Source organism: Poeciliopsis prolifica, unplaced genomic scaffold (genome assembly GCF_027474105.1).
Source record: "Poeciliopsis prolifica strain line A6 unplaced genomic scaffold, Auburn_PproV2 SCAFFOLD013, whole genome shotgun sequence".
Lineage (NCBI taxonomy): Eukaryota > Metazoa > Chordata > Actinopteri > Cyprinodontiformes > Poeciliidae > Poeciliopsis > Poeciliopsis prolifica.
The window spans coordinates 9,586,914-9,614,130 of NW_026562388.1; the positions used below are offsets into that span (position 1 = coordinate 9,586,914).

The window sequence follows — 27,217 nt, forward strand, 5'->3', positions numbered from 1 at the left end:
TCCTCTGACATCCCATCTTTATTCTATAACAGCATCAAAACTAAAGAGTTTTGAAAACAAAGTTAAAAAGTTATTTCTTTTTAAATTAGAAGATAATTCTAATTATATTCTGCATCTCTAAATTCCTTATACTTTGCATCGAGAGAGGTGGGTTTGCTTGCAATACAAACTTTTGTGCTGCTTTTGATCCAGTTATGATGACATTTAGAATACCTTCAGAACACCTGACAATAAAAAATAAACATAGACCTCTTTAGATTATTCCAAGAAGGATTGCCTTATTTAAAAAAACAAAACAAATTTAGACATTTGTGGAGTTCCTCACAGCTTTCTATTCTAACCCAGAATCCAGCAGAAATAGTCAGCAAATTTGTTTCTATTATTAAGGCTAATAGTCATCTCTGTCTTGCATCACTTTTCTGAGACAGTGTTTGTTTTCAGGGCTTTCACTCATCTAGGTGCCATTTCTAGAACCATACTTATCTTTACATGTCGCATAAAGCCCCAGACATTTTGATTTCAGAGCCATTCATTGCAAAAACGGTAGAAAAAAAAAAAAGCAGATATTGGCTTTTTCAGAAGGCACTGTGGCATGGATACAGTACTATAAGAGAATAAAAGAGACACTTTGGTTTTAACTGTGAGAGCACCCAAAAATGACATCAGGCTCCTACAGACACACAAATGAAACTCTTTTATGATCTAACAGAGTTTGAGTAAAGGGCTTTAATTCTTCCATCAGTGGCGGCGCCTTGACTTTATGAATGCTTGTGAAACTAAAGACAGTGATTTCTTGAGGGACTGCGTGGGCAGTAAACTTTCCCTGAACCCTGCTGAAGGAAACTTGTAAAAACATGACTATCGCTTGTGAAGACTTCCTCATTCCTCATATCAGTTTGGGTTTTTCCTAATAATCCATCAAGAGAGCACTTTTCCTGATCTTTTGTTGAAACATGAGTCAGATTTCAGTGAAACTTCCCTTTGTATTTTTTATGTCCTTCTTCAAAAGTAATTCCCTAATCACACTATTGCCTATATGTGTTTATTGTGTATTTACCCTTAAAACATTTTAAACAAAACATCAATTCAGAAATTCTGAACTATGCCTTTAGGTCTGCATTATGAATACAGCCTAACTAAAAAACCTTTGATCCTACCTTTTTCTTAGCCAATTTGTCTCCACATCCATCTTCAACCCTAGATTTTCCTGTCATGCCTCTTTTATATTTACCTCATAAATCATAAATATTCCTTTAATCTTCTGTAGAAGGTGAAAATGATGTGCCTCGTCATCAAATGCAGTTTTTCAACCATCATAAAATGTCCTTTCTTATAGAAAAATAAGATGTTAATTGATAAAGCTATTGTAATTTCCATTGTCACTGCAGTTGTGACAACCAACTTTGGAGAGCTTATGTAGACTGTTAACATTGTCTCAGATTTCTGTTCACTTACCGAAACAGTAGTATGTACTGGGGAGAGCTGGGGGTGTTTGACAGAATGTATGATTAATTATGTGCATCAGGGGGTCCATTGCTTCTCACACCGACACACATAGACTTATGTACCCAGGCACCAATGCAATTGTTGAACAAGCCATTAGGCAATGGCTGGGCTGTCAATAAGAAGTGACATGACATGATCCCCACTGCTGAGCGCAATGAGGCCGGCTGTCAGTCTCTACACCAAGAAACCAGAGAGGTGTCGCTCACTGTGGGGCTGCTGCACGAGAAGACTCATTCTCTTTCATTCATAGCCTATCAGCTGAAATATGATCTATTTTGATTTACTATTAACAGTGAAAGGTTTGCTATGTTGAGTCTTTTATCTCTGAAGGAGTTGGTACTGTGCAGATCACACTGGAAGCAAAAGGTTTAGTCCTTTCTGTTCTGAAATCTGTCTTTGATATGTTTTCTATCTGCAGAATGACAACATTCCTAGTTGTCACTGTGTTTTAACTAATCATCTCTTCAGTGGACAGTGGAAAAATAAAAAAATAATAATTTTCCTTACAAATTTTTTCCATATTTTGTCACTATAATTACCACTAAATTTTATTTTACTGGGTTTTTATCAAATATAGCAGCAAAAAGTAGTGCATAATTGGAAATTGCAAGGAAAATTATGTTTTTAACATGTTTGTAAATACATTTCTGATCGGCACCACATTTCCCTGATACACCTCAATGAAATTTGGTGCAAATAATTGTGTCTAAAATTAACTGAATTAGTACAAACCACCTGTGTGTGAAATAATTCATCTAAATCCAGGTGTTCTGTGATGGTCTGAAAGGTTTGTTAGAAAACATTAGTGAGCTAACGGCATCACAAAGATTTTGATTAGAGACAGACCTGAGAGAGAGTTGTAGAAAAGTCTAAAACACAGTTAGTTTATACAACAATGTCCCAACCTTTGAACATCTCATGGAACACCGTGCAGTCCATCATCTGAAAAATGGGGAATGTAAGGCATAACGGCAAACCTTCCATAACATAGTGTTCTACCTAAATTGACAGGCCAATTAAAGAGAGCAACAAGAACAAGTCATGGTAACTCTGGAGGAGCTGCACTTTAGAATCTGTCTACAGTTCTCCACAAAATCCTTCTAGAAACAGGCTGATATGGAAATGGAAAACAAAACTAGTGTTGGTGTAGAGGATGGTGCGTTGGTCAGGTTAGTCCAACATTTTCTTACAAAATATTAAGAGAGGGAAAATGACTAGGGAAGCTAGTCATTGGCAGGATGGATAGAGCTAAATACGGGAGAATTCTAGAGAGAAACCCTGTTAAAGGTGGCAAAAAATGTATCACTCTGGCACTAAATATACAACCATACCTTGAAATGGTTTAAATCAAAGCATGTTTATGTGTTAGAATGGCCTAGTCAAAGTCAAGACTTAAATCCAGCGCAAGATTTGAAAGCTGCTGTTCAGGGTCCATCGAATGTGACAAAATGCGAAAATGTTCAAAGATTGTGAATACTTTTGCAAGGTACACTGGAACAACCAAAGACTTATATAAACAAGCTACAGGATTAAATTTGCTTGCCAGAATGAGTTTGTGCTTAAATGTAAGATAAGCTTTTACTTCTGGCACCTCCTTTGTTTAGAATCCAAACATAGGAATTAATGTTCTGGCAGGAAGCGCTATTCTGACTAATTTAAAACAAAGATGACGCAAAGAGAAGTGTGGAAGTGAACATTTTTGCAGAAAACTTTTTATGCTAGTGTCCGTCTCATCGACATTGTTCGTCTTGTCCAAAGTCGCTCATTCACAATCTTTTATCCCTCCTTGTCTGCTTCTCTCCTCTCTCCTCCCACCTGTTTCTCTCTTTTTCACCAACTCCCCCAACTGTATCGGCCTCTTCATCTTTGTGCAGCTCTATTATCCTACCCAGACTGTTTCATCTCCCTCGGCCTTTCTTCTCTCCAATTTGCTTTTTGTTCTCCGCTGTCTCCAACGCGGCCTTGTTATGTTTTTTCTTCCTCAGATCCCACTTTACACATCTGAGAGAGATCAGGAGAAAATTGGCCTCCGAAAAACCTGCAGTTAAAAGGGCTCCGGCACCCCGTTTGTGTTTCCAGATCTCTGCAACACTGTGAAACATTCAGACTTAGTTCCTCGCTGTCTGAGAAACAACTTGTTAGTCGTAGCACATATCTGTTTCTTTCTTTTTTTTTATCTTTTATGATTTATCCAGAAGCTGCCAAAGCAACCCACTACAAAACTTCCAAATTAGATGCTAGTTAGTTAAACCTCCTAAGCAGGTTTCTGCTTCTTTCCTCTCTTTTTCTTTCATTTCATTTCCACATATAATCCTCCACAACGCTGCCTCTGTGTCCTCTCCCTCGTCGCGCACACCCTCAAAACATTAGTAAACACACTTCGACTTCATTACGCAAGGTGAAAAGAATTCGAAATGAGCAGAGGAAGACCACTTCTGGCATCCCGGAGCTGCGGGCGTGGGCCCAGATTAAATCTTCATTAGGTGTGGCGCGTGGAGTGTTTTTGTTCTCTCCTGAGCCGTGTCAGTCTCCCCCACCACAAGACTGGAATTAGAAACAACTGCCCCGCTTCTGTTTGTTAATCAGTTTGAGTCGGTTGAAGGAGGAGGGCGTGTTGGCATGTAGACTTGTGGGCCCGTAGAAAATTGTTCTGCTGTATAAACAAACTGTGTCATATGTATATAAAACTTTAAAAAAAACTGTTCATTTAACTTAAATGAAAAGTTAAATGTACTTCTACTCAAGCTGCGCTGCTCTCTCACACAGGATCGTCCCCACTCTAGCTGGAATATATCTAACACAGCACCCAGATCTGGGAGATCTATTTAAGCTGCAAGCTTTCCGTACTGCCTGCCTTTGCGACCTTTCACCCCTTCCACCACCCTAATATAATAATAATAATGATAACAGTAATAATAATAATCTGCCATAAATCCATATTACATTGGTCTTATGTAACATTCTAATGCACTGCTGTAAGGAATTAGTTGAAAGCCATAATAAAAATGATAGACGCAAAGTATATTACTCTGTGTGTAATGATCTACATTACATATAATTTTCGCTTTTTGAATTAATATTCTGAAATACTGAGTTGCACTCCATTGAACCAACATCTTCAGGTAATTTCTAACTTGTATTAGAATTGATGTTTAAGTCATTGTTATGGCCAATATTTAATACCTTTTTTATGGTGTATTTAACCATAAAAAAAGGTTAAAAATGCATACATTTTTGTAAAACAAAAAATGTATGCACGGCAGTATTCTCTACCCCTACAAATCTAATATTTGAAAAGTGGATGAGCTTTTGGAAAAGCTGCCCTTGAGTTCTTTGAGTATCATTAATGAGGAAGAGGAGGTAAGCTTGTTTGCAAGAGAGGTGCACAACAGGATTTTAGGCAGCTGGAGATTGATGTTTATTTGGAAAACATAGAGGGGAACACAAAGTCTTAAAAGGTATAAGCTTTTCCTTGGCAGCAGCTTCAGAGGGTGGAATTGGCTCCGCAAATGACTTCCCAATGCTACTGGCGACAGTCTGCAAAAAAAAGTTCCTGGAGCTATAGGAACAGGCGAGCTGTCGTAAAAATAAGCACTTAGTTGAGCAAGAGCAAAAAAAAAAAAAAGAGCCATAAATAAAAAGGAAATTGAGGGGAGAAAAATGTTGGATGAGGAATGAGGAGAAGAGAGGAAAGTGCTCCCAGGCAAATCCTCGCCAAATAATTCATTTCTGACCTCCTTAGTAAGTAAATTTACTAAATAAATAAGAGCAGCGCTTGAATGTCAAGAACGGAAGATGCTGCCTGTGGCGCTTTGTCGCTCCCAGACTTGGCAGCGCTGCGGCGCGCTCTGCTTTCATTAGATGGGCAAAATAAATGGCTTCTCCTTCATCCATCCATCCTGAGCTGTTTGATGTTTGAAAGGGAGGGCGGGGGAGAAGTAGCTTTTCTCTGGATTTAATATGTTAAAAGCTGTCCTTTCATTTTGCCCGTAAGTGTGTGTTGGGTTTATTCTGGTCCACAGTCTGGATGTTTGTGAATGTACGTTGTGAGTTGAGTCAGGAGTTTGGGGCCTGAGCTGCCCTGAGAACAGATTGGGCCCATCTATAATTCATAGCCTCCAGCCAATCCTCTCCATCCTTCCATCCAGGAGCCTCTTGCTGGCTCTTCTTCCCTTCCACTTTCTCCTAAACATCCTTAAACACACACCAAACAGAGGAGATCGATGGGCTGGGGCCTCGCAGCCGTCACATGCTCCTGCGGTCCCAGTGCTTGGGCTGTCTCGTCCAGTTAGTGGCACTGGGAGGCATCGCTGCACGCCCCTGTCACTGCGAATGAAGGACAAAGGCGCTGCCACTTCTAGAGAGAAACCGTCAGCTGGTTGGCTGGCACCTCGTAACCATGGCATCCCCTTGGCAACGGCACCCACCCTGCGCGTTAGCACAAGGACACGCTCAAACACACTTCAGTGCTTACACACACTCCCTGTGGTTGGAGAGTGGCCTTCTCAGATGCCCTTCACACATGGACTACATAGTAAAAGGGGAGAATGAGCTGTCTGTGTCTGTGTGTGTGGAAAGAAGATGAGAGAAACAGGTAGAAAAACAAGAGCTGAGGGTGTTTTTCTTATTTAATGGGCAATAAATAGAAACCAAAAATATATACTTTTTAAAAATGATGTCGCATTTTAAAGATTTTTGTTTAAGCATCATTCGAAGCTAATGAAAATAAAAAGCTGAGTTTCTCAAAAGATTGCAATATTTTTCAAAGACTGTTAAACTATGTATGTTGTGATCTCAACACAAACAAATTGAAGACTGCTGACCTGAGAGTCACGGACTCTACAAGAATTGTTTGCTGCCAAAGTAATTTCTAAAGAAATTATGCTTGTGGTGGTTGTATGTAAGCTTATTAATGTAAGATTGAGTGGAAGGAAAAAAAATGTCCTTAAAAACTACCAGAAAATCTTGCAGCACTTCATTGTTCCCTTTACTGGCAAGCTCTATTGCAAAGCTGATTTTATTTTCCAGAGGAACTTGCCACCTGTCCACATTACTAAAAGCACCTTCTCTAATGAGAAGGTGTCGCTGTGCTTGATTGGCCAGAAAATGTTCCATCTTACCTGATCGAAATCTTATAGATAATTTAATTTCCTACCTAATCTATTGAATTTGGCGAGTCATTAACACTTCAGCAGACCCACAGGCTGATCATTTCCAACCAAAGCTGCATATAGACATTAATTTATGCAAAAAGAGCCCTGACAAAGTCAGGTGAGTGAATACATGTATTTACCAGTCCAAAACTTTCTGTTTTGTAATTTTTTTATTTTTATTGGAATACTCTAAAATTCATATTTTCTGATAAAATTATATTTTTTCCTTTTTATTTCTGTAGTTTTAGGCCATGGCTATCAAAAGTAACAGAATAATTATTAAAATATATCCCTATACACTATCTGTAGAATAATATAAATCTTTTGAATGCATATCTATCTAATATATCTATAATTGTAATTTGAATGGGTTAAATATTTCTAACTGCAGCAGGGATATGTAATCGCTATTTTATATATCTTATAGTGTGCACAATCTTACCTCACCCTCATGTCTTCGATATTGTTCCCAGACTTTCTTGTAGTCTTTACAATAATTATTCCTGCAGGCTTACTAAGGTCTTTTCAAATTAATTTGTGGGCCTACTTTTTCACCTCGGTTTCCATCTAACTTTTCTGTCTAACCAACTCGGCATATTGTGTAGGAAGAAGACATGTCAGGCCTAAAACAATGTCTGCAATAGAGGAACAGTCTCTGTAACTCACATCTTCAAGAAGTACAAATTCTTGAACAAAAGACCCAAAAATTGCATCTTACTTGGTTTGTGTCTATGAAAATCACTGCTTATTTTTTTTTTTTGTTTTTTTCAAAATTGAGTTAGTGTAGTAAAGAAATTGGAAAAAGAGTAACTTTATGGACTACCTGCCTAAAGAGGCAGTTCAAAATTGTTGCTTTTTTCTTAAGGACTTTACTAATACAGATTTTTACAGGATGTTCTCCACCTGTTATCATCTGAAGATATAAAAAACAATTCCACATCACAATAGATTGATAGTACGACAGTGGCTTTTCTTTTTAATCCAGACACTAATAGGTCTCTTGTTATTGAGGGTCGTTTATTGCCAAAATGAATAAAAGGTTGGATCAGACAAGCTTAAAAAAATTATCCCCCAAAAGTCAGGCAATAAACGGAAAATATTTCAAGAAGCACGTTTGTCACAGAAATCTTTGTTATATTTACACATTTTTATGTTTTGCAAGCAAAGATAATGTATAGCCTTCCAAAGTTGCAACCCAGATTTGCACCCACGTCACGCCTTTGACAAAGCAGCATTGCCATGGTGATTGCACAACACACAACAAGGCACAAAAGCACCTGGACAGATATTGTAATCGGAGAAAGCTTAATGTGTTTCCCGCAAACTCCACATGTTCCTCGGAGATATGATGAGCAGAGCAGGATAAATTGGTTCCTTGATTATGTTGGTTAAAAAAATGTTTCCTGACATTATAAATCTGAGTATTATGATGTAATGCAATGTGATGCCACATAAATGTTGTACACATTGAGAAAAAAAGGACAGAAAGAAGGGAGAAGATGACATTATGTTAAAGATGCATAAACAGAGATATGATGGCCTTTTTGTTGCATTTCTGATCTGACGTAAACATCATTTTTAAGAGAAAAACTGACTTCTACTCAAAGCTAAAAAATTGCCTTTTAAAACTGAATCAGAAATCAAAGCTGTAGTTTTTTACTCTCAGCGAAGTCCAACCCTTTTTTCTCTTGTAACATAAGAATTTCAAATGCATAATTACAAATGTCTATTTTGAAAATTACACTTGTCACATGTTTTTCTTGTTTTGTTCCTCCAAGGGTGGGCTCCACCTGAAAGGTTTGACAGCCAATGGTTTAAAATAATTCAATTTTCTTATTTACAATGTTTTTCTCTTCTCACATTTTCTTCCATAGCATTCTCATAAATAACAAACTTGATTACACTGGCCTCTGTATTTTGAGCCTTTTATTTTTGAGTTTTCTCTCATCTTAGTTTTTAGAAACGGCAATGTCTTCCAGATCCGGGTCGGTGAGCTCGAAGTACGCCCCTCGCTATGGTACATAAGGGACTCATACATCCACAACTCAGAGTCCCTTGTTGCCTTCCTTCCACCTTGTTTCTTACTTTCCTCTGCGCCCTTGTTTCTGTCCTCCTTTCCTTTTGCTTCTTCTTTCGCTGCAGCAACGGGATACTGTTTTTTTTTTCTTTTCTTTTTTTTGCCTGCGCAAAGGTGCCCAAGAGCAAGATGGATGTGTTATGCCATCCCACACCCCCCATACTCTTCTCTTGCTCATCGCCCCTCCAACCCCCCAGCCCTGATAGCAGCACATGCATATATTAAGCGTGATTAAACGCTGTGCAGTGCCTCTATCAAGTGCTTTCTAATGGGCTTTTTTATGACATGAATTAGTCATAATAGAAGAGTGCCACAGTCGAAACATCCACCAACTACTGTTGTTGTTGTTGTTGTTGATCATTTGGATCCTTCAGTATTCACCAGAGAACTTTTGTTTATTTCGCTCAGGGTGGGACGTGGGACATTTTTTAATGTCTGAAGACATTTTAAATTTGGAAACTTATTTTTCAGTTCTGTGAGTTTTCGCACTAACTCGCTTATTAACAAAATGTGACAAAAAGTAAATTTATCTCCGCTTCCTTGACTCATGAAGGGTTTTTAGGGAACATGTAGGCAGCATTGAAGGACTCTCACCCGCCCTCATCGCCACCACCACCTTCCTGCCGGTACAGGAAAACAGGAACAGATAAGCGTGGATTTGGTGTACTTGTTTCTTTGCCATGGAGCTCCCCTGTGCACCTCGGCCCCCATAGAGGGATTACATATGTATCATCTGCCATGCTCTATGACTAATTACATCTGTGAGATGAGATTATGGGGAGGTTTACCAAACCGATCCCTCCTCTCAGGCAATGTGTATCGTCTCCAACATGTGGTATTAAGTGATGTGTCTGTGTTCTAAAAGAAAGAGGGACGTGAGGACAGGGTTGACTGACGTTTAAATCTGGATTGAGCCAGAATCACCCCCCACTGTGTCCTGTCATGATTTGCCTTTACATTCTATCTCAACCCTTTTTCGATTGTACTACATATTTTTTCCATCTTGCAAGATATTTCTGTCTCTCTTTCATGGTCATCCAGGAGATAATCTCTAATTAGCAGGAGAAATACGTCCAACCGTGTTTACATTTCTGTCTGGATGGCTAGCATTCAGCAGGTTGTAGATAAAACCCCTCTGATGTCACTCACAGTACCATGTGATGAGCTTCCTGCGAAGGGGGGTCAGGCTGAGCAGGCGGCATTGATTTCTGCTGCCACCATGGCAACAAATAACAAGATCCTCTCCAAAAGCACACCTTAATTAGTTAAATTATGACTTCAGGGAGACGAAGAGGGAGAAAGAAAAGAGTGGTGGTGGTGGGGGAATCAGGGATTAGTGGAAGAGGCGACTGGAGAGATTTTTGTTTTTCTTTCCCGAAGCTACGTGCTCTCTCTAAATCTTTCAGAAGAGCTGTTTGTTTGATCAGAGATATGCTATGTCTTTTTAGCGGCTTTCAGATGTACGTGGCGCTTAGTGTTTTCCTAAAGCAGCGAAGGAGGGCGGCAATGACAGACTGCCAAATAGCATCTCTGTCATTATGTGACTTCTGTTCCTCTGCTACCAGCATCTCTCCACAGCCTGTCATTACATTGTGACTAACTTGATTCATGTCTACTAAATCTAATAAAGACTTCTCTTTTTTTTCCTTCTGTGTGTTTCAGGCAGGGAAACTACCAAGCCCCTGGTATCAACCAAGTGAGCTCTGGCTCCTACAGTCAGCCAACGAGCAACAACAGTTCGACGACAGGCAACGGACAAGGTCCAGGCTACGGTATGCCACCTGCAGGTAACAACTAACTTACACCAGCAGATTACTTAACCTTATGTGCATCATCTAGTTGTATGGTTTGGTGTCAATGTTGATATTGTTTCATAATCTTTTTTTTTTTTTTTCCATAATAGCCCAAACGGTTTAGATAACGTGTATGTAAATTACATGTTTCAGAGATATAAGGGTGCAGTCTCGTGCCTCGTAAAATCTTTGTTTCCCATGTCAATGTTTTTAGCTTTTTGTCACTTTATATCCACAACCACTTTTGTTTATTTTCACTGGATGAATATCTGATAGATCTGCACAAAGTAGTGTGTGAAGTTGAAGGAAAAAAGGATTTTCAAAAGGGTGTTTAAAAATTAAAAGCTGAAAAGTTTGACATGAATTTGAATACAGCCCCCACCCCTGAGTCTTTGCTTTGTAGAACGACCTTTTATGCCGCAATTACAGCCTTTTAGGTTATGTCTCTATCACATCTAAAGACTGAGATGTTTGACCTGTCCTCTTTGTAAAACATTCCAGGCTCAGATTGGATGTAAAGCATCTGGAAATATAATTTTTGCAGTTTGTAAGTTTAAGGTTGTTGTTTTTCTATGAAGTGAACTTCTCCCTGTACCTGAAGACTTTAGTAATATCAAACCAGATTGTTTTTTTTTGTTGTTGTTGTTGTTGTAATTTGCAGAAAAATCTTTCATTCCACTACCTCATTTTCTAAATGCAAAACCTACTTTTGAATTCAATGTTTTTAATGTATTTTTGGGTTCTAATAAACCATCTCAAAGTAGCATATAATTGTAAAACTAAATAAAACTAATGCATGATTTTAAAATTTCCCACTCCACTTAAAAGTTCTTCACTTTGTGTTGATCCATCACATTAAATCATTAAAAAGAATACAATTATGTTGTTGATTGTTGCTAGACAAATTGTATTTAAAAAAAAGTTTAAGGGAATCTGTTTTGCCAAGCACTGTTTTCTACAAACTTTGTCAAAAAGTTTTGTTTTTATAACAGTTTTTTTTCCCCATTTGTTTAAAGGAGCAATGGGCCTCTCAGGAGACAACATAATGAGCCCAGAAAGTAAACAGAAAGTGGATGTCAAAGATGACAGCGGCCCAAACAACGAGCCACACAAACCAAAGGTACCTGCTTTACCATCCTCCTCCCCCAGTTTTTGCTTCAGTTCATTTACTTGTTTGATTTTATTTATTTATTATTTTCTTTATTGTTTGGTTTTGCTTTTTTGATCTAAATGAAGCAAACCAAATCTGATCAGCATATGCTGCCTCAGCACAGTGGGCTCTCGCTCTGTTGTTTTCTCGTCATATTTAATGATTTGTTTAACATTTACCAATCTTAATGTTTCCCTCGCTTTGTTTTTGCCTGCAGCACACTTTAGTTGCTGATGTTTTGGCAGCTCGAGCTGCAATAAAGAGAGAAGCGAAAAAGGAAAAGGGGGCCGGGGAGTTGGCATCTGCAGCACACACATGCGCGCACGCATGCAAAGACGGCACGCAGACACATGCACACAGCTACAAGAAGACACACTTTCTGAGTTTCAGTCACACAACATGCACAGTTCTCCCTCTGCCTCCTTTAACGCACATACGCACGTCTTAACATACAATGCTGACTTCTCATTTTGACCTACAATAGCAGCTCAGGTTGGCTCAGCTCAGCAACAACAAAACTCTGCTCTTTGCTCTTTTCTGCCCCCCTCCTCTTGTTTTTGCTTAACAACTCATCTTCAGCGCACACACACACACACGCCTCCATCACAAGCACTACACGCCTTTTCCCTCCAAATCCCTGTCTATTCTTTTGCTGATTATGGTAGTAGGGCCTTTTGAATTATTTAAGGCAGCCTGAGCAGCCAGAAAGACCCCCAGTGCTCCCAAAAGAGATGATCTGTCTGCCAAGAGAGAGAAAACGAGTTAGAGATTCAAAAAGAGAGAGGGCCAGAAAGATAAGGTTTTGCTGACATGAGCATTCTGTACACAGACGAGAAGCACTTGTCAAGCTGTTGTTCCCTCCTTTGCAGTTTCTCTCTCACACACACGCACGCACTCGCCCTCACACCCGCACACTTTCACATGTTCACACGGGCTAAAGAACCCTACTCTCACTTGCACACATGCATTCTCACCACTGTGCAGTGATTACTATCACTTGATCTGCTTTAACTGTGTCTGGTAAAATTATTCATAGACTTTGAATATTTGCGCAATCTCAAAAGTGGGGTTCGCATGTTCTAGTACCACTTTGTAAGACGGAAATCTATCAATTATCCTCTGAAGTTACCTAATTAGTGAAGCATGGTAGTGGCACCGTTATGATGTGGAGAAGCTGTTCTTTATTAGCAGATCTTGTCAGAGTTGAATATAAGATGAATGGAGCTATGAACAGACCGGTCCTGCTTGAAAACCTCTTGGAGGCTGCTGAGGTCTTGAGAAGTGGGTGGAGGTTTATTTTCCAGCAGGATCATAAAACTGTTAACACTTTATTTGACGGATTGTGAATAATACTGTCATGACACCATCATAAACATGACATAACACCTGTCATAAACATGAGTGAGTCTTCAAGAATATTTATGACTGTTGTCATAAAGTGTCATTTGGTGAATCATGATACTTTTAATACAAAGTTGGCATTATTCATAATGTCTTCGTTATGACAACTTGACATTAACCAAGAAATTGTGATCTGACATAAATTTGTTATAAAGTTATTACTGATTAAACTTTAGCTTTTATAACAAAAAGCTACATACTTTTTAAGTCCTCTTGTAAGGAAAAATAGTAATTTTCTGTGACTTACATGTTTGTTTGTTTTTTTTTGTTAGGCTGCTTGTACCCCATTGTGATGTGTTTGTAGTTTAAAAAGAAACCTCCAAGATTCAAATTCCTATTGAAAATGTAAATGCCAGGATCTGGATCATTATACCTTTAGATATTCAGTTTAGATAAAGTCATTTCGCAACCACTCGGTTACGAAACAAATACATAACTGAAAATGTGTTTTCATCTGATAAAACATAAATTATGTCTCAGATGAAAGAGTAAAGTGAAGTATAATTGTAATATTTCTGCTCTATAGTGTCATTACTGTCTCTTCAACAGCTGCAGGATGGTTACATGAACAATAACAGCAGCGGTGCTTCCCAACCAGCCACCCCGGGCGGTACCCTGCCTGTGCCCTCCCCCCTCTCTCCCAGTCCTGCCAGCCTGTCTTCCTACCATGGAGACGACAGCGACAGCATCAGTAGCCCACCATGGCCTCTGAAGACCCCTTGTAGTCCCGTAAGAATTACAAATAATGTTTGTTTTATTGAAATCTTGTAACTATTTATCGAAGTGGTTTTCAGTCAAAAGTTGGTTTTCCAAGCCTGATCAATTTGCTGTGAACAAACATTGAAATAAACACATCTTACACACTGGAAAAATTAATCTAAAAGAAGTGCTTAGTTGTGCTGTTCGTTCAACCAGGGGTCCACTTCACAAAGTGTAAATAACAAATGAATTTTTAATGATCCTGACTGGGTGAGTGGGTTGTTTCAGTAGGCAGCAGCAGGAAAATAAAATGGAAACTATGCACTGGATAATACAATATAATGTTGGGTTTATACAAAAGTGTTAAGACGCCACAAGATTTTTCTTGCTTCATTAGGGTTTCCAGTGACAGACCATCACAAAGTAGAGCATAGTGATGAAGTGGAAGGAAAAAGATGCATGTTTGTGAAACCTGAAAAGTGTGATGCTCATGTGTGTTCTGCTCCCCTGAGTCAGTCTTTTCTCGATCCACCTTTAATGATAATGCATCAGGAAGTCTTTTGGGGTATGTCTTTACCCACTTTCCACATTTAGACTGGATTTTTTGCCCCATCTTTTTTTTCTTTTTTTTGAAGATAGTTTAAATCCTCAGTTGGATTTAGATCTGGTCTTTGAATCGGCTGACGATGTTTTTATCTAAACCATTCTGTTTGCAACTCTGGCTGCACGTTTAGAAGCATCGTCTGAATATAAGCTAATAAACTATCCCTGTCTCGTCTCAAGTCCTTTGCATCTTCTATCCAGTATTTCATGGCTTTTCTTTCAAAAGTAGCTTTCTTATTGCCACTCTTCCATTAGGGCTAGATTTGTGGAGGGCAAGACTATTAGTTAAGCCGTTGACTCTCTCCCTCTCGGGCTGTAGATCTGTGCGGCTCCTTCAGAAATTACTACCCATGAATCACTTTTTCTTCCACTTTACAGCTTTGAGCTACTTTGTGTGAGTCTATCTTATAAAATGCAAATAAGATACATCAAAATCCACAATAGTAACATTCCAAAGTATTTAGAAAATATGTTGACTTCAATATCATAGAAACTATTCATAAAAGATCCCAAATATCCTCTTCAGAATCTCATATTTACACTTTTGTCTGTGTGCCTCAGCAGAAGGTCAACCCCAACTCGTCCTCCATTGGTGGCGAGCGGATAAGCCGGCTGTATGATCTCGGTTCAGAGCCAGAGAGGAGATCTTGGGTGGAGCGCTACCTGACCTTCATGGAGGAGCGGGGGACACCTGTTTCCCAGCTCCCAGTTGTGGGCAAGAAGCCACTTGATCTCTGGAAGCTCTATGTTGCCGTTCGGGAAATAGGAGGCCTCGCCATGGTAATCCACAACAAACAGACTTACAGTAGAAATTGTGGAGTAATATTAGAGACAAGTCTTCATTCTCCTTCATACTCCTCCTCTTTACATTGGTTTCTGTGTGTCCTGCACTCCAGCCAAATTTCATGTGAAATGATTCATGGAAACATTATATCATACACTGACAGTGCATCTTTATATACTGACTGTATCTAAACGCTATCTTCAATTGCTCTACAAATGCTTCACATAAGACTTTGAATCAGGATTGCAAAAGTCTTGGAGTGAGAGTTAATAAATCTAAGTTAATTGTTATCCAGTTTATACCAAAAGTGCTAACAAGTTAATTTCTTCCGCATCAAAAATCCTGAAAATCATTTCAGTTCAGCAGCTAGAAGAATATTGTTTTGTCAAATAATATTGCAGAAAATTTATTTCCTGCAAACTGGAGGAGGCTCATCCACAGAAAACATTAAAATATGTGTATATGGTCAGATCAGGCTTCCATATGTGATGTTTTCAAATGTAATGTTTCATTCCTCTTAAATTGTGAGCAAATTTCTGGATTCTTTTCCTTTTGTTGAGCTGATTTACTGAAAATACACCTGAAAGCCCTTATACTAGATTTTTCGACCTGTCAGGTTAACAAGAACAAAAAGTGGCGTGAGCTGTCCAGCACTCTGAATGTTGGTACGTCCAGCAGCTCCGCCAGCACGCTCAAGAAGCAGTACATCCAGTATCTGTTTGCCTACGAGTGTAAGATGGAAAGAGGAGAGGAACCACCAACAGACAGCAACAGCGGTGGCAGTTTGACTGAAGGGGACAGCAGGAAGCAGGTCAAGATCCAGCCACCCTCACCTGGTGAGTACTGATAACAGAGTGCCACACTTCCATTCTTTTTCTTTTTTTAAAGACACCGCCCCACACCTCCATCTGTCAGCGGCCAGATAACAGGTGCTGTTGATCAAACAAGATTTCTGCCATGATCCCCACAGCTGTGACTGAAATCTTTCCGTGAACAAAGCTGCTACGTTTGCATTGTGAAAGATGGTTGGAAATTTCAGATTAAATGTTGCATCTCCCGTTTGAGTCTTTCCAGAGTCATGGTCGTCTAGTGTGGTGTGCAATATATTAAGTTACCTTTCCTTTGATGCAATTAATTAAAATCCAGTGAATCCATTTGTCTTGAGAAGTCAGTAAATAGGGTCCAGCTGGTTGTAATCTAATCACAGTTTAAATCCAGCTGTTCTGTGAAATCCTCAGAGGTTTGTTACATTGTGAAGGCTGAGCAATGCAGCCAAGACTTCAGAAATGAGCTATGGAGAAGATTAAAGTAGAGTTACATAATGACACAATATCTGTAAGGTAGAAACCAATTGTTGAACAGGGGACTCTTGTTAAACATGTTAGGTCTGCATCCAAAATGGTATGTGTGGTTACCATTTATAAGGTTCACTGCAACCATACTTCCACTTTATGGAACATGGTTGTAGTATCATCCTATTAGATGAAGCTTTTCAGATTTGATATAAAGTTATATAGTTAGATACAAAGCAGTTCTAGCAAAAAAACAGTTAGAAATATGTAAAAAAAAAAAAACTTCAGATCTACATAGATGTTCAACTTCCAGCTGGACAACGACCTTCCCCATACAACTTGAACTTAAATAAATGGTTTGTGGGGCTTACTATTTAGATTTTAATTTGGAAAATAAGATATTACTTTGTCAATCATATAAAATCCTTGGAAGTGTAAATTCTTTTCAAGGAAAAGTTATTTAATTTGAGGTAAATGTAGTAAAAAAAAAACTAACAAAAAACACCACAAATACCCAGGAGAAATTAGTAAAAATGATCTCTGCTTTGATGAGGTTATCTTTAGTTTAATGGAGGTGAATTATGATACTGTCACCCTTTGCTTTTCCAGCTTGAGACTTTCCTTTATTTGATTACTGCCTTTGAAGGCTAAGTAATGTTGTTTAGCTGCAGTGCCGCGGCTCAAAGGGTGGTTTACGTTTGTGTTACTCTGTGTCCCTGCAGACGACTATGAAGCAAGGGAGAGTCATTGCCAAACTGACTGCTGAGGTCACGTCTCTAATTTGCAGCGGAGATGAGAAAACTGAACCTTGCTTTTAAATAGGACACTTGAGTTTCTCACCTAGCAGAGACACTGCTGATTGCTTTTATCGCAGGCCAAAGAAAAGACGCATCTTTGTTTATGTGGGACTGCACATACACATTTATGTAGTGAGCAAAATTCACACGTGGAAATAAACTCTCTCCTACAGCCACCACATTTATAATTTAGGCCCTTCACTATCCATATTGGAGGATGTAACCACTTCAGTTGAGCAGGATTATCTTGCTAACATCAATTGAAAGCAATTGTGGTAGAGAATCACAACATATTTACACAAAGTATAAAAAAACTGAATACATTTTTCACTATGTAGCAGCTTAACTTTGTGCCTTTTTGTTAGCACTGTATTGAGAACTCAGTGCAGGTTTTACTCATTACAGGTGTGAAAAGATACCATACCATACCAACTTTATTTATAAAGCACTTTAAAACAACCATAGCTGAAACAAAGTGCTGTACATAAAATAGATATAAAAACAAATACAGTTTAAAACAACAAACTTACAATATAAAACTAGATCTCGCTGGAGTTGAAAGCCAAGTGAAATAAATGGGTTTTAAGACGAGCTTTGAAATCAAATAAAATTTTATTTTACTGCTTTTCCCTATTTAATAGGGATATTAAATAGGTTTTGTGAACTTATTACACTTGACATGACTGCTAATAGATCCGGATCAAATCTACAATGTGTTTGAATGTTGTCTGGACTTTACCAGTGTAGTAGATTCAGCCCAATTCTCATAGGATAAAATCATACAGATTCTAGTTTTCTGCTGTCAGGTCGCTGGTGCCATTTCCTCCCTGGGCTGTGAATACATCTATTTGCACAAGGCCTAAAATCCTTTCAGAAAAACGTTGGAGGAAGTACCAGGGTGGGCAGTGAAGTCTCATTTTTAGCATCAAGCACAGTTGCTGCCTACTGTGCTTGATGCAGACTAAAAGAAGATACCTTCAGTTTTGTCCTCACTCACAAGAAAGACAACTCAGCAGTTGTCAAAAATGTTTCACATTGGGGGGTGAATATACAGTTGTGTGTAGAAACTAAAAGAGTACTAGCCGTCATTCCTTTTAAGATTAAACTGTTTTAAAATTACAATTAGAAAGCTGCAAGAGGAGTGTCTGCAGACTGAACAAAATAACTTCAAAAAGGTATAATATTCTGCTTAATAAGCAATGAAAGATTTCTGCTATGATGTATGTTCATATATTTTTACACAGGTCTATGTATCAAAAACCAAATATCATTAAATATATGTCATATACAGAATTAGAACTAGTAATACATAAGCTATGTTACTTTTAGTACTAGCACTAAGGTAAAACAAGACAAGACGATTTATATTTGTCATTCGTACACAAGGTAATTCAGAGTTCTTTATGGTGGAAGAAAGCAGAAAAAAAAAGTAATGCAGTAGTTAGCACAAGAAATTCTCATTTAAAAGCTAAGACATTTAAAGAAGCCAACAGTTTGTTGTATGGACTTTAACCTCATTGAAGTTAATTGAGTGCTGAGCTTTAGTCCACTCTTTGAAATCCTAGAGACACTTCATCTTCAAAGGACTGTGGTCATGTGATGCTATAGACCTAATAATAAAAGGTTGTGTATCAGCATTTGCATAGTGAGAATGTTTTCTGCACTCTAAATTATGAGCTAGACACAGAGATATTGAATAAAAAGGGCCAAAGATTGAGCCTTAAAGAACAACGCATGCAGACTTAGTCACGGGATAACAAGAGGTTTTGCACAGTACCAGAAAATTCTGATAATTAGAATTATATATAAAAAAAATACATTTCAGTTTTTAAATATCTGACTATGACTTGATATCTTTTGGTTTAAATCTTTGAGTTAAATCACGCAGCTGTTGTCATAATTTGAGTATGTTATAGTGACCCACGCCTCCCTGGAATCCTAAGCTAAAAGACTCCCAACATGAATAAGAGTATATGTTATTTCTACTCAATTCTAGATATTAATTTTTAAACTTTAGAATTTCCATGCATATGTTTTTATAATTACTTAGCAAAATTCAAACCCTTTAAGAAAAAATCTCTAAGAAGTTGTCAATAGTACATAATTTATATTCTTCAGAGTATAAATCCCTCAGTTGATGCCTTCAGTTCCACTGTCGGCTTCGGACTGCCCTCCTGACACCCTGGCAGCCTAAATATAGACTGACAGCTCCGTGATGTCACTGAAGGAGCCTGACCGGCAGGCTGGTGTGGGGTCTAAGTGTGTTTGTGTGAAGCTGGTGGCAGGCAGTGCGGAGTGATTAATGAGGGCTGGAATGTACAATGTAAACAAACCCGACCTCTCTGTCACCTTTCATTCACAAAAGTAGCTCAGCTGACTTCTATTTCTTTTTTTTTTTTGCTCTGCTTTTTAACCACCCAACCATCCCCCCACCAGCACCACCACCTCCGGATTATGTCACTAGCTGACACACATGCAGGCCCCGACACATACACAATTATCCCCCTTCTCTTCTGCCAGCATTTTTTTTCTCCAGCTAAATGTGGAGCAGAGGGCACTTGAGTTCACACTCCTCTCCTCCTCTCTCCTCCATCTTTCTACATCACGGATCATTCTGCTCTTGAAGAATGACAAACCTCTTAACCTTGGCTAACCCCTTGACTGGTTCCCTCTCCGCCATTCAGGCATGCATGTGCATATTCATTCGGTATGACACCGGGATAGCCCACAAAGAGCTCACTGACCCATCTTTGCCCTCCTCTCTTACCTCTGCTCATCATCTACCCCTCTGTCTGTCTCTCCTCCGATGTGTCTCCTGTGATTTAGAGGCAGGGGGTATTATTGAATAATTCAGAATTGGCATGAATTTTTAAAGTCTTACGGGGGGCATTTTTTCCTAAGGACAGGTGGTGGAGGGAGAGGCCACTGAGGTTCTTCCAGGACAAAAAAAAAAAACCTTCTTACTCTAAATGCTCGTTAGGATACTTTCATAATCGCTGAGAGTCTTTGTCATCTTTTAGCTGCACCGGTTTCGCTTCTGTTTTTCATTCAGTCTGGGAATTTGTGTCACTTGGTTTTATCTGGTTGGGGGGCTCTTTGTGTGCAGGGCTTTTGTGACATAACACATATAATTTCCCAGTCATCTGAACAGAGAATTTCACAAAAGTGAAATTTCAGAAGAAAATAGCACACTAATCCTGTTTTAACCCCTGTACCGATCTAATGTTAAGAGCTTTTTGTTTTCAGTCAAGGCTTTAACAGTGCAGGTTCTCTGCAGCTTTTCACTCATGTTCAGTGGATGTTTTTGTGAACTCTCTGCCCCATTTGCTTCTAAAGTTAAACCTTTCTGTAATTTTGCCTTCAAACATGGCCCTCAGTAAGATCCTCATCGACTAGGAGCATTCCGAATTTTTTACAATTTGTCAATTTTCAAACTTACATTTTACATAATTTAAGTTGTAAATGATCACTTGGAATTGTGAAGTGGAATGAAAAGAATAGAGGGTTTCTTTTTTTCTTAACAATACAAAATTTAAAAAGCAAAGCTTTCATTTTTATGCAGTCTCAGAGAGCTGGAAGTAGCATCACTGCTAATACATGCAAGTCTTTTGAGGATTCTTTGTAAAGTAACTGCAAGGGGGAGTATTATGTATTTTCCAGGAACATAGTACCATTTTCTAGCACAGTTAAGTAACTGCTACTTTCAGTTGTTATAAAAATTACTTTAAAAAATTTACTTTTCAATTAGATGCCTTGAAATTGAGCCTCTGTTTCAGTAAAAAGCTCCTGCTTTTTCCAGCTCTGTTCCTTCAGCATGATATCACAACGTTTCTCCATTAAAGCATTTACAACATTCTTAGAAGCATCCAACTGAGAGGTAGTTTGCATGATCTGCTCAGAAGATGTGCATCTCTGCCAGTTGTTTCCTAATTGCTGCTGGTGCTAGTCTGCAGGATCTAAGAGTCACTGGGGAGGGGTGCTCTGTGAGGCAGAACCTTTAGCTTGGAAAATGCAGAACCAATGAGGAGCAACTCATAAAAGTGAATTTTGAATAATACTGTCCCTTTAAACAAATTACCTTAATAATTACTTTCTATGCGCATGACTAAATAATAATCCTATCAGCATATTCTTTCACTTGAATACTGGATCTCTGCAGCTTCTCCAGAATTAATATGAGCCTCTTTTCTGCTTCTCTGATTAATGACTTCTTAGTTTATGGTTATGTCCATGTCATGGTAGGTTTTCAAGTGTGCCCTACTCTTACCACGTGATCGGATGAATTGAACAGTCCTGACTGAGACATTCAAACCTTTGGATACTTTTTCATAAACTTCTGCGCAACTTTATCTGTGATTTGTTCCCTAAAATTTGCAGTGCGATTTGTTCTCACGTTTCTCAAACAAATATTTGAGACCCTCTCAGAACTGCTGGGCTGGAGTTACAGGGAGTCAACTTTACACAGCTAGTTTATCTTTGCTAATTAGCTGTGTTCTGAAGATAGTTAGTTTGATTTGATTTTTGGGATGACATTATAGAGGGGACCGTGTACATGTTAGGGTTACACTTTTCAGAGCTTTATTATTTTTTAAAAGCATGGGAAGAATCATGTATTTCTTTCCTTATATTTGGAAAAATGTGGAAAACATTTATGCAAATATATTTGCGTAAATAAATATCTTCAGCATTGAATTAAATGATGGGCTACTATTATGGTCAGAAGAGGCCAAAATTATTCTCCTCTCATTCCTGAGCCTGTTCTTCCGTCCTCTCTTCCTTCATCTCTTCAGCATTGCCTCCATTTCCGTCCTCTCTGCCCTTATGTGGCACATTTGCCAAGGCTCAGTTCTCATGTCGGGCATCACTCTGAGTGCTTTGGACATAAGCCCAAAGTTATCTCCCTAATACAGCACCTTGCTGCGATAAAATCCCACTTTGGCTGCTCTAACGCAAAACCAGCTTCAAGATTGCAGCAGAGGACCTCGAGAAGCCCTGCGGTCTCAATCTCAACAGATTTTTTTCTTCTTCTTCTGTTTTTTTGTAGGGAGAACTTAGGGAATCCTTCAGATTTAGTAATAATGCCTCTCTTGTCTCCCAGCCAACTCAGGTGGCTCACTCCAAGGTCCACAAACGCCCCAGTCATCTGGCAGCAGCTCTACAGCAGAGGCAGCAGGCGACCTGAAACCACCCACACCTGCCACCACCCCGCTGGGACAAGTCACTCCACTGCCCCCCAACAGGTACCACACAGACACATTCAGCTGCTGGCGGTGCTGCCAGCTGGAACCTCTTTTACTGATTCAGTCTCTTACGCATTATTTATTTACATCTAACTGGTTGTTTTTTTCTGTAAAATCAGAGGCAATCAACATAAAAAGCATCTGCAAAATAGTGTATTAATTAGAGATGCACTGATCAGATTTTCTAAATGCTTGTACCAATTTTAGCCAATTTTGATTTCTATTTAAAAAGTACAGCAGAAAAATACCTCTTATCCCCTGTCTGGATAGATCTAAAAAATGTCACTGTCCTAACAATTAACATTTATTGGAAAGCAAAACTGGATCTCTGCAGTAACACGCTCAATTTCCTGATGTCTTCCAAAGGCGAACTCTTCTTTGAAGAAATTTGAATAAAGTGATCAAAATGCTGTTTTAATCTTGAAGCTTTTTACACTGGTCATGCTTCCTAATTTCATTTTAATACCTCAATGTTACTGAAGATGGCTAGCTGAGTCTTTCTGATTTGACTAAATAACAACTTCAACACTGAAAACTGTAGTTTCCTGTTTACTTTCCATCATCAGATCTGATTTAAATTATAAACCTTAAGCTGCCTACTGCAACTGAGAAGAGAGTTAAAGTTATAAGTTTGCTTTCATTGTGACTTCTTATAAGAAGTGTTATATAGCTCTAAAAAGTGTTGTCTAACCACAACAATGCCATATTTAGAACATTTTCAGGGTGATATTTCTTAATGATAATTTGAGTTTTACATTTATTTTGCACTGGTTAAAATAGAAACAGTTATAAATAAAAAATAAAATATAAAAAACACCTTAAGCTAAAAAAGAAAATTCTGTTTTCTAGTCAGATCTGTAATATGTCACTATTACAATTATCTGTATTATTCAATATATTCATGTGTTATTCAATCAAACATAAAAGTTATTTTCCTCTAAACTGAAATTAATTTCAGTCCCTCAGAGTCCATCTTGTGTACCTTCTTTGTGATTTTTGTTTTTCTTATTTGTCCAGGAGCAGTGTAAGCGTACAAGACCCCTTCTCAGAGGTGAGCGACCCGGCCTTTCAGAAGCGGACGAGCGGCATGCCCCCCTCAGCTCCATACCAGCAGGCCCTCGGCATGCCTGACATGATGATGAGGATGCAGTACGACACCAAGGACCCCTTTGCAGGGATGAGGAAGAGTAAGCAGAGTGCACACTGTGTCACCCAATTCACCAAAAAGTCAAAGCCAGAACTTGTTTATTCATTTTTAGAATTATTTTTACACCTTTTTTTTACGTTTGGTTTTGGTATTTTGACAAAAAAAAATTAAAAGTATCTGATTTTGCTTAGATAGGTCCAAAATGTATGAAAAACAAGTTCATAATTTGAAACTTGATCCTGAACCTGTCTGCAAACGTACTCGCCTCTTTAACAAAATGACTCGTGTATTCTGAAGCCATTGTTCTTTCATCTGCTTTGTTGGTCTAATTTATTGTCAAATAACCATGTTGCCTCAGATCGAGACAGATGTGTGTGTATGTGCGTGTGTTTTATCAAAACTTTAAAAGAAGATGGAAGCTGTTCGTTACACCACAGATCCCACCATCAAAAACACAACAGCTCGTCTCATCTTCTTGTAGCTTAGCCCTCGTCTCATCCTTATTCCTCCCCTCCTTTTAATCACCATTTTTTTTCCTTCCCCCAACCTTTCATCCCTCACATCCCGCTGAGATGCACCTGTTTTGACCAAGCTGTGTATGTTAGTTTTCAGAAGAAACTGTAGTTTTCCCCCTAAAAGCTGAAAGAAACGGAAGCTCCTCTGAAAGAAGGGGAGAATGGAGTGGGAATGAATAATATGGTGGATTGCACCTGCATAACAACATTTAGCTTCAGAACAATAGGGCTAATAAGAACGATCGACAAGTATTCATTGAGGGTTGCTGCCATCTGGTGGGAGATTGAAGATGCAGTCAATTAATTTACAATAACTAGCTTTTTGCTTTATTTTCTTGCAGTGGCAGGAGCTGATCCATATATACCAAGCCAGATGTCCAGTGGTGGTATGCAGGACTTGTACAGTCGGCCTCCATCAGGCCTGAGCATGAGCCAGCGGTCCCAGTATCCCTATGGACCAGGCTATGACCGGAGGTAATATACATTGAGATCTTGACTAACTACAATGTTGGTCAGAAGTTCACATGCAGTCACCTTTTGTTTTTAGAGTGGAAGGATCATAACACAAACTACTTAATGATGTTAAAAAGCAAGAATTTGGTACACATGTTTGAATTTATTATGGACTTTATTTAATCCACATAGTCAAAATTGTACAGATTCACGATTATACATACTACACCATTGACATGTAGGTAAATGCCAGCTGCATATTTCACTGAGCTTTTCAGTAAAAAGAGTTTGTTTTCTGCCAACTGTCAAGCATCGTTTGTAAAATCTCCATAGTGTTTAGTCTCTTAATGTTTACTTTTTTAAAATTCTGTTTTAGAAACCAATTTTGATTTGTGTTGTGTTCAGTATCACACATATTCAAAATCAAGTGTGATTTTTTTTTTTCCATCTGATCAATGTTCAACCAAAATCCAGGAACCTCTATTGTCCACCAGGGTCACTGAACCTTTTCTCAATGCATTGAAGATGTTTGTATTCTAACTAGACAAATCTAAAGAGTTCAAACATGCAATTAAAGCTCAAAATTAATTCCATGCTTAAGTAGAATGTAAAGTTAAGTCATGTCTATTAATCATACTTGTTTATGTCTTAGACCTGACCATATAATGGGGATGGAGGGAACCATGGGTCCGCCTGGAAGTCAGAATAACATGGGACACTCTAATAGTGAAGGCAACATGTATTCTCCCAGCAGATACTCCTCACAGCAGAGGTCAGCTCTCGTATTTTACATTTACCAGCTTCTTCTGCTTTTTAGTCTTTCAGAGTACTGAAGGATTTACTGACTGTTAATACGTGAGCAATTTGCTTTCTCTTCTGCATTCAGACATGACGGTTATGGTCAGCAGTATCCCAGCATGCCATATGGCATGCATCCATCTGGGATGTACCCACAGCAACAGGTGAGACACAGCACTGGTAGCTTCTCTTTCAAATTTAAGTAACTGTTTTTATGTCCCCTAACATTTGATATTGCATTAAAAGATGGCCAAATAAAACTTTGTAGTAAAAGGCTGGACAATCTTAACGTTACATTAATTAGGTAATTAATGGGACATTTGTAGCAGAAAATGTAGATTCTTACCATAACCTTAGTTAACTAATCAATGCGATGTTATGAAATACTGGATAATGTATTTTATTTTGTGTATGTATGTTGCTTTGGATAGTCTCAACTTAGGATCTCAAAAAATATGCACTTTGATGGCAAACTTTGGCACTTAGGACACATAATATAGTTTTAATTTTTGCTGTTACTTTTTTTATTTTTTGAGTAATGTATTTGCATTGTGTGTTGTTATTATTTACTTAGGGCTACAAACGACAGTTGGATGGAATGTATGGTCCCCCACCCAAAAGACATGAGAGTGACATGTACGCTATGCAGTACACCAACCAACAGCCAGATGTGTACAATCACTACAGTGGTGGGTACTCAGGCCCTGATCACAGACCCATCCAAGGACAGTTCCCTTACCCGTACCATCGTGACCGAATGGCCCCATCGGGCCAGAGCCAGCACAGTATGATGGGTGGGGGTCCTGCTTCTAACCATGCTCCTGAGGGACCTAACATGTGGCCTTCAAGAACAGACCTCAGCTATTCCTACCACGGCAGACAGGGGCCACCGTCGCAAATGCAGCCATATGGCTCTATTTGCAGAGATGACATGGACGTTCGCTCCACACACGACCATTGGCACCGTCAGCCTCCCTACATATCATCATCAGGTGGCATGGCCCCCATGTCTTCACGTCATTCATCTTATTCCAATTCTCCAACCATGGCCAACCATCTGCCTCGAGCGCCCAGCCCAGGGGCCTTCCAGCGCTCAATGGAATCTCGAATGTCACCCAGTAAAGCCCCTTTCATGTCTCCCATGAAGATGCCTAAGCCAGGGATGGCCATGATGGGCTCACAAGGTAGCGGACCAAATGGTCAGTTTCCTCCTAACCTGAGAAGGGACCTGAACTACCCACCGGGATCAGTTGAAGCCACAATGCCAGCTATAAAGCCAAGACGCAAGCTAACATCAAAGGACTGTGGTAAATTATTTTCTCAATTGTTGAATGAGTATCATTTCTGTTTTTGATTATTTCCTCGATTATTAGAAAACCAGGATAACCACACTGGATGTTCTTTAATTTGCACTGTTACGATCCCAGGAACGCCTGAAGCCTGGCGCGTGATGATGTCTCTGAAGTCTGGCCTCCTGGCAGAAAGCACTTGGGCATTAGACACCATTAACATCCTGCTATATGATGACAGCACAGTGGCCTCCTTCAATCTTTCCCAGGTGAAAACATCAAATCTACATATTTGATTTCTGATAAAGCTTTGACCTTTCCAATGTGCTTCACCATTATAATTTCTTTTTAGTTTAAATTCCAAAAGAGAATTTCAAAATCTCACACATGTAAAATCACAACGTAGTGGAGCCTCCGCCTTGCAGTAGAAAATGTAGATTCTTACCATAATCGTAAGATTTCCAAATCCATATTCAAATTCAGCTCCTTCCATGATTGTTTCAAGATAAATTGAGTATAC

At 38.9% G+C, this 27,217-nt stretch overlaps 1 protein-coding gene across 2 annotated transcripts in view; it reads left to right on the plus strand.

Moving 5' to 3' along the window:
* The window catches only part of LOC129365237 (AT-rich interactive domain-containing protein 1B-like), a 194,957-nt gene that overhangs the window by 164,311 nt on the left and 3,429 nt on the right, over positions 1 to 27,217 (plus strand). Inside the window, exons 9-20 of one of the 2 annotated variants that reach the window (XM_055038316.1) lie at positions 10,399 to 10,523; positions 11,546 to 11,649; positions 13,630 to 13,809; positions 14,944 to 15,162; positions 15,783 to 16,002; positions 22,354 to 22,495; positions 23,513 to 23,682; positions 24,499 to 24,631; positions 25,263 to 25,382; positions 25,497 to 25,572; positions 25,983 to 26,715; positions 26,836 to 26,966. In XM_055038316.1, coding sequence (XP_054894291.1) covers positions 10,399 to 10,523; positions 11,546 to 11,649; positions 13,630 to 13,809; positions 14,944 to 15,162; positions 15,783 to 16,002; positions 22,354 to 22,495; positions 23,513 to 23,682; positions 24,499 to 24,631; positions 25,263 to 25,382; positions 25,497 to 25,572; positions 25,983 to 26,715; positions 26,836 to 26,966 — 2,353 coding nt within the window. The remainder of the gene's footprint in view (positions 1 to 10,398; positions 10,524 to 11,545; positions 11,650 to 13,629; positions 13,810 to 14,943; positions 15,163 to 15,782; positions 16,003 to 22,353; positions 22,496 to 23,512; positions 23,683 to 24,498; positions 24,632 to 25,262; positions 25,383 to 25,496; positions 25,573 to 25,982; positions 26,716 to 26,835; positions 26,967 to 27,217) is intronic. The other variant, XM_055038317.1, reaches the window with a different exon arrangement.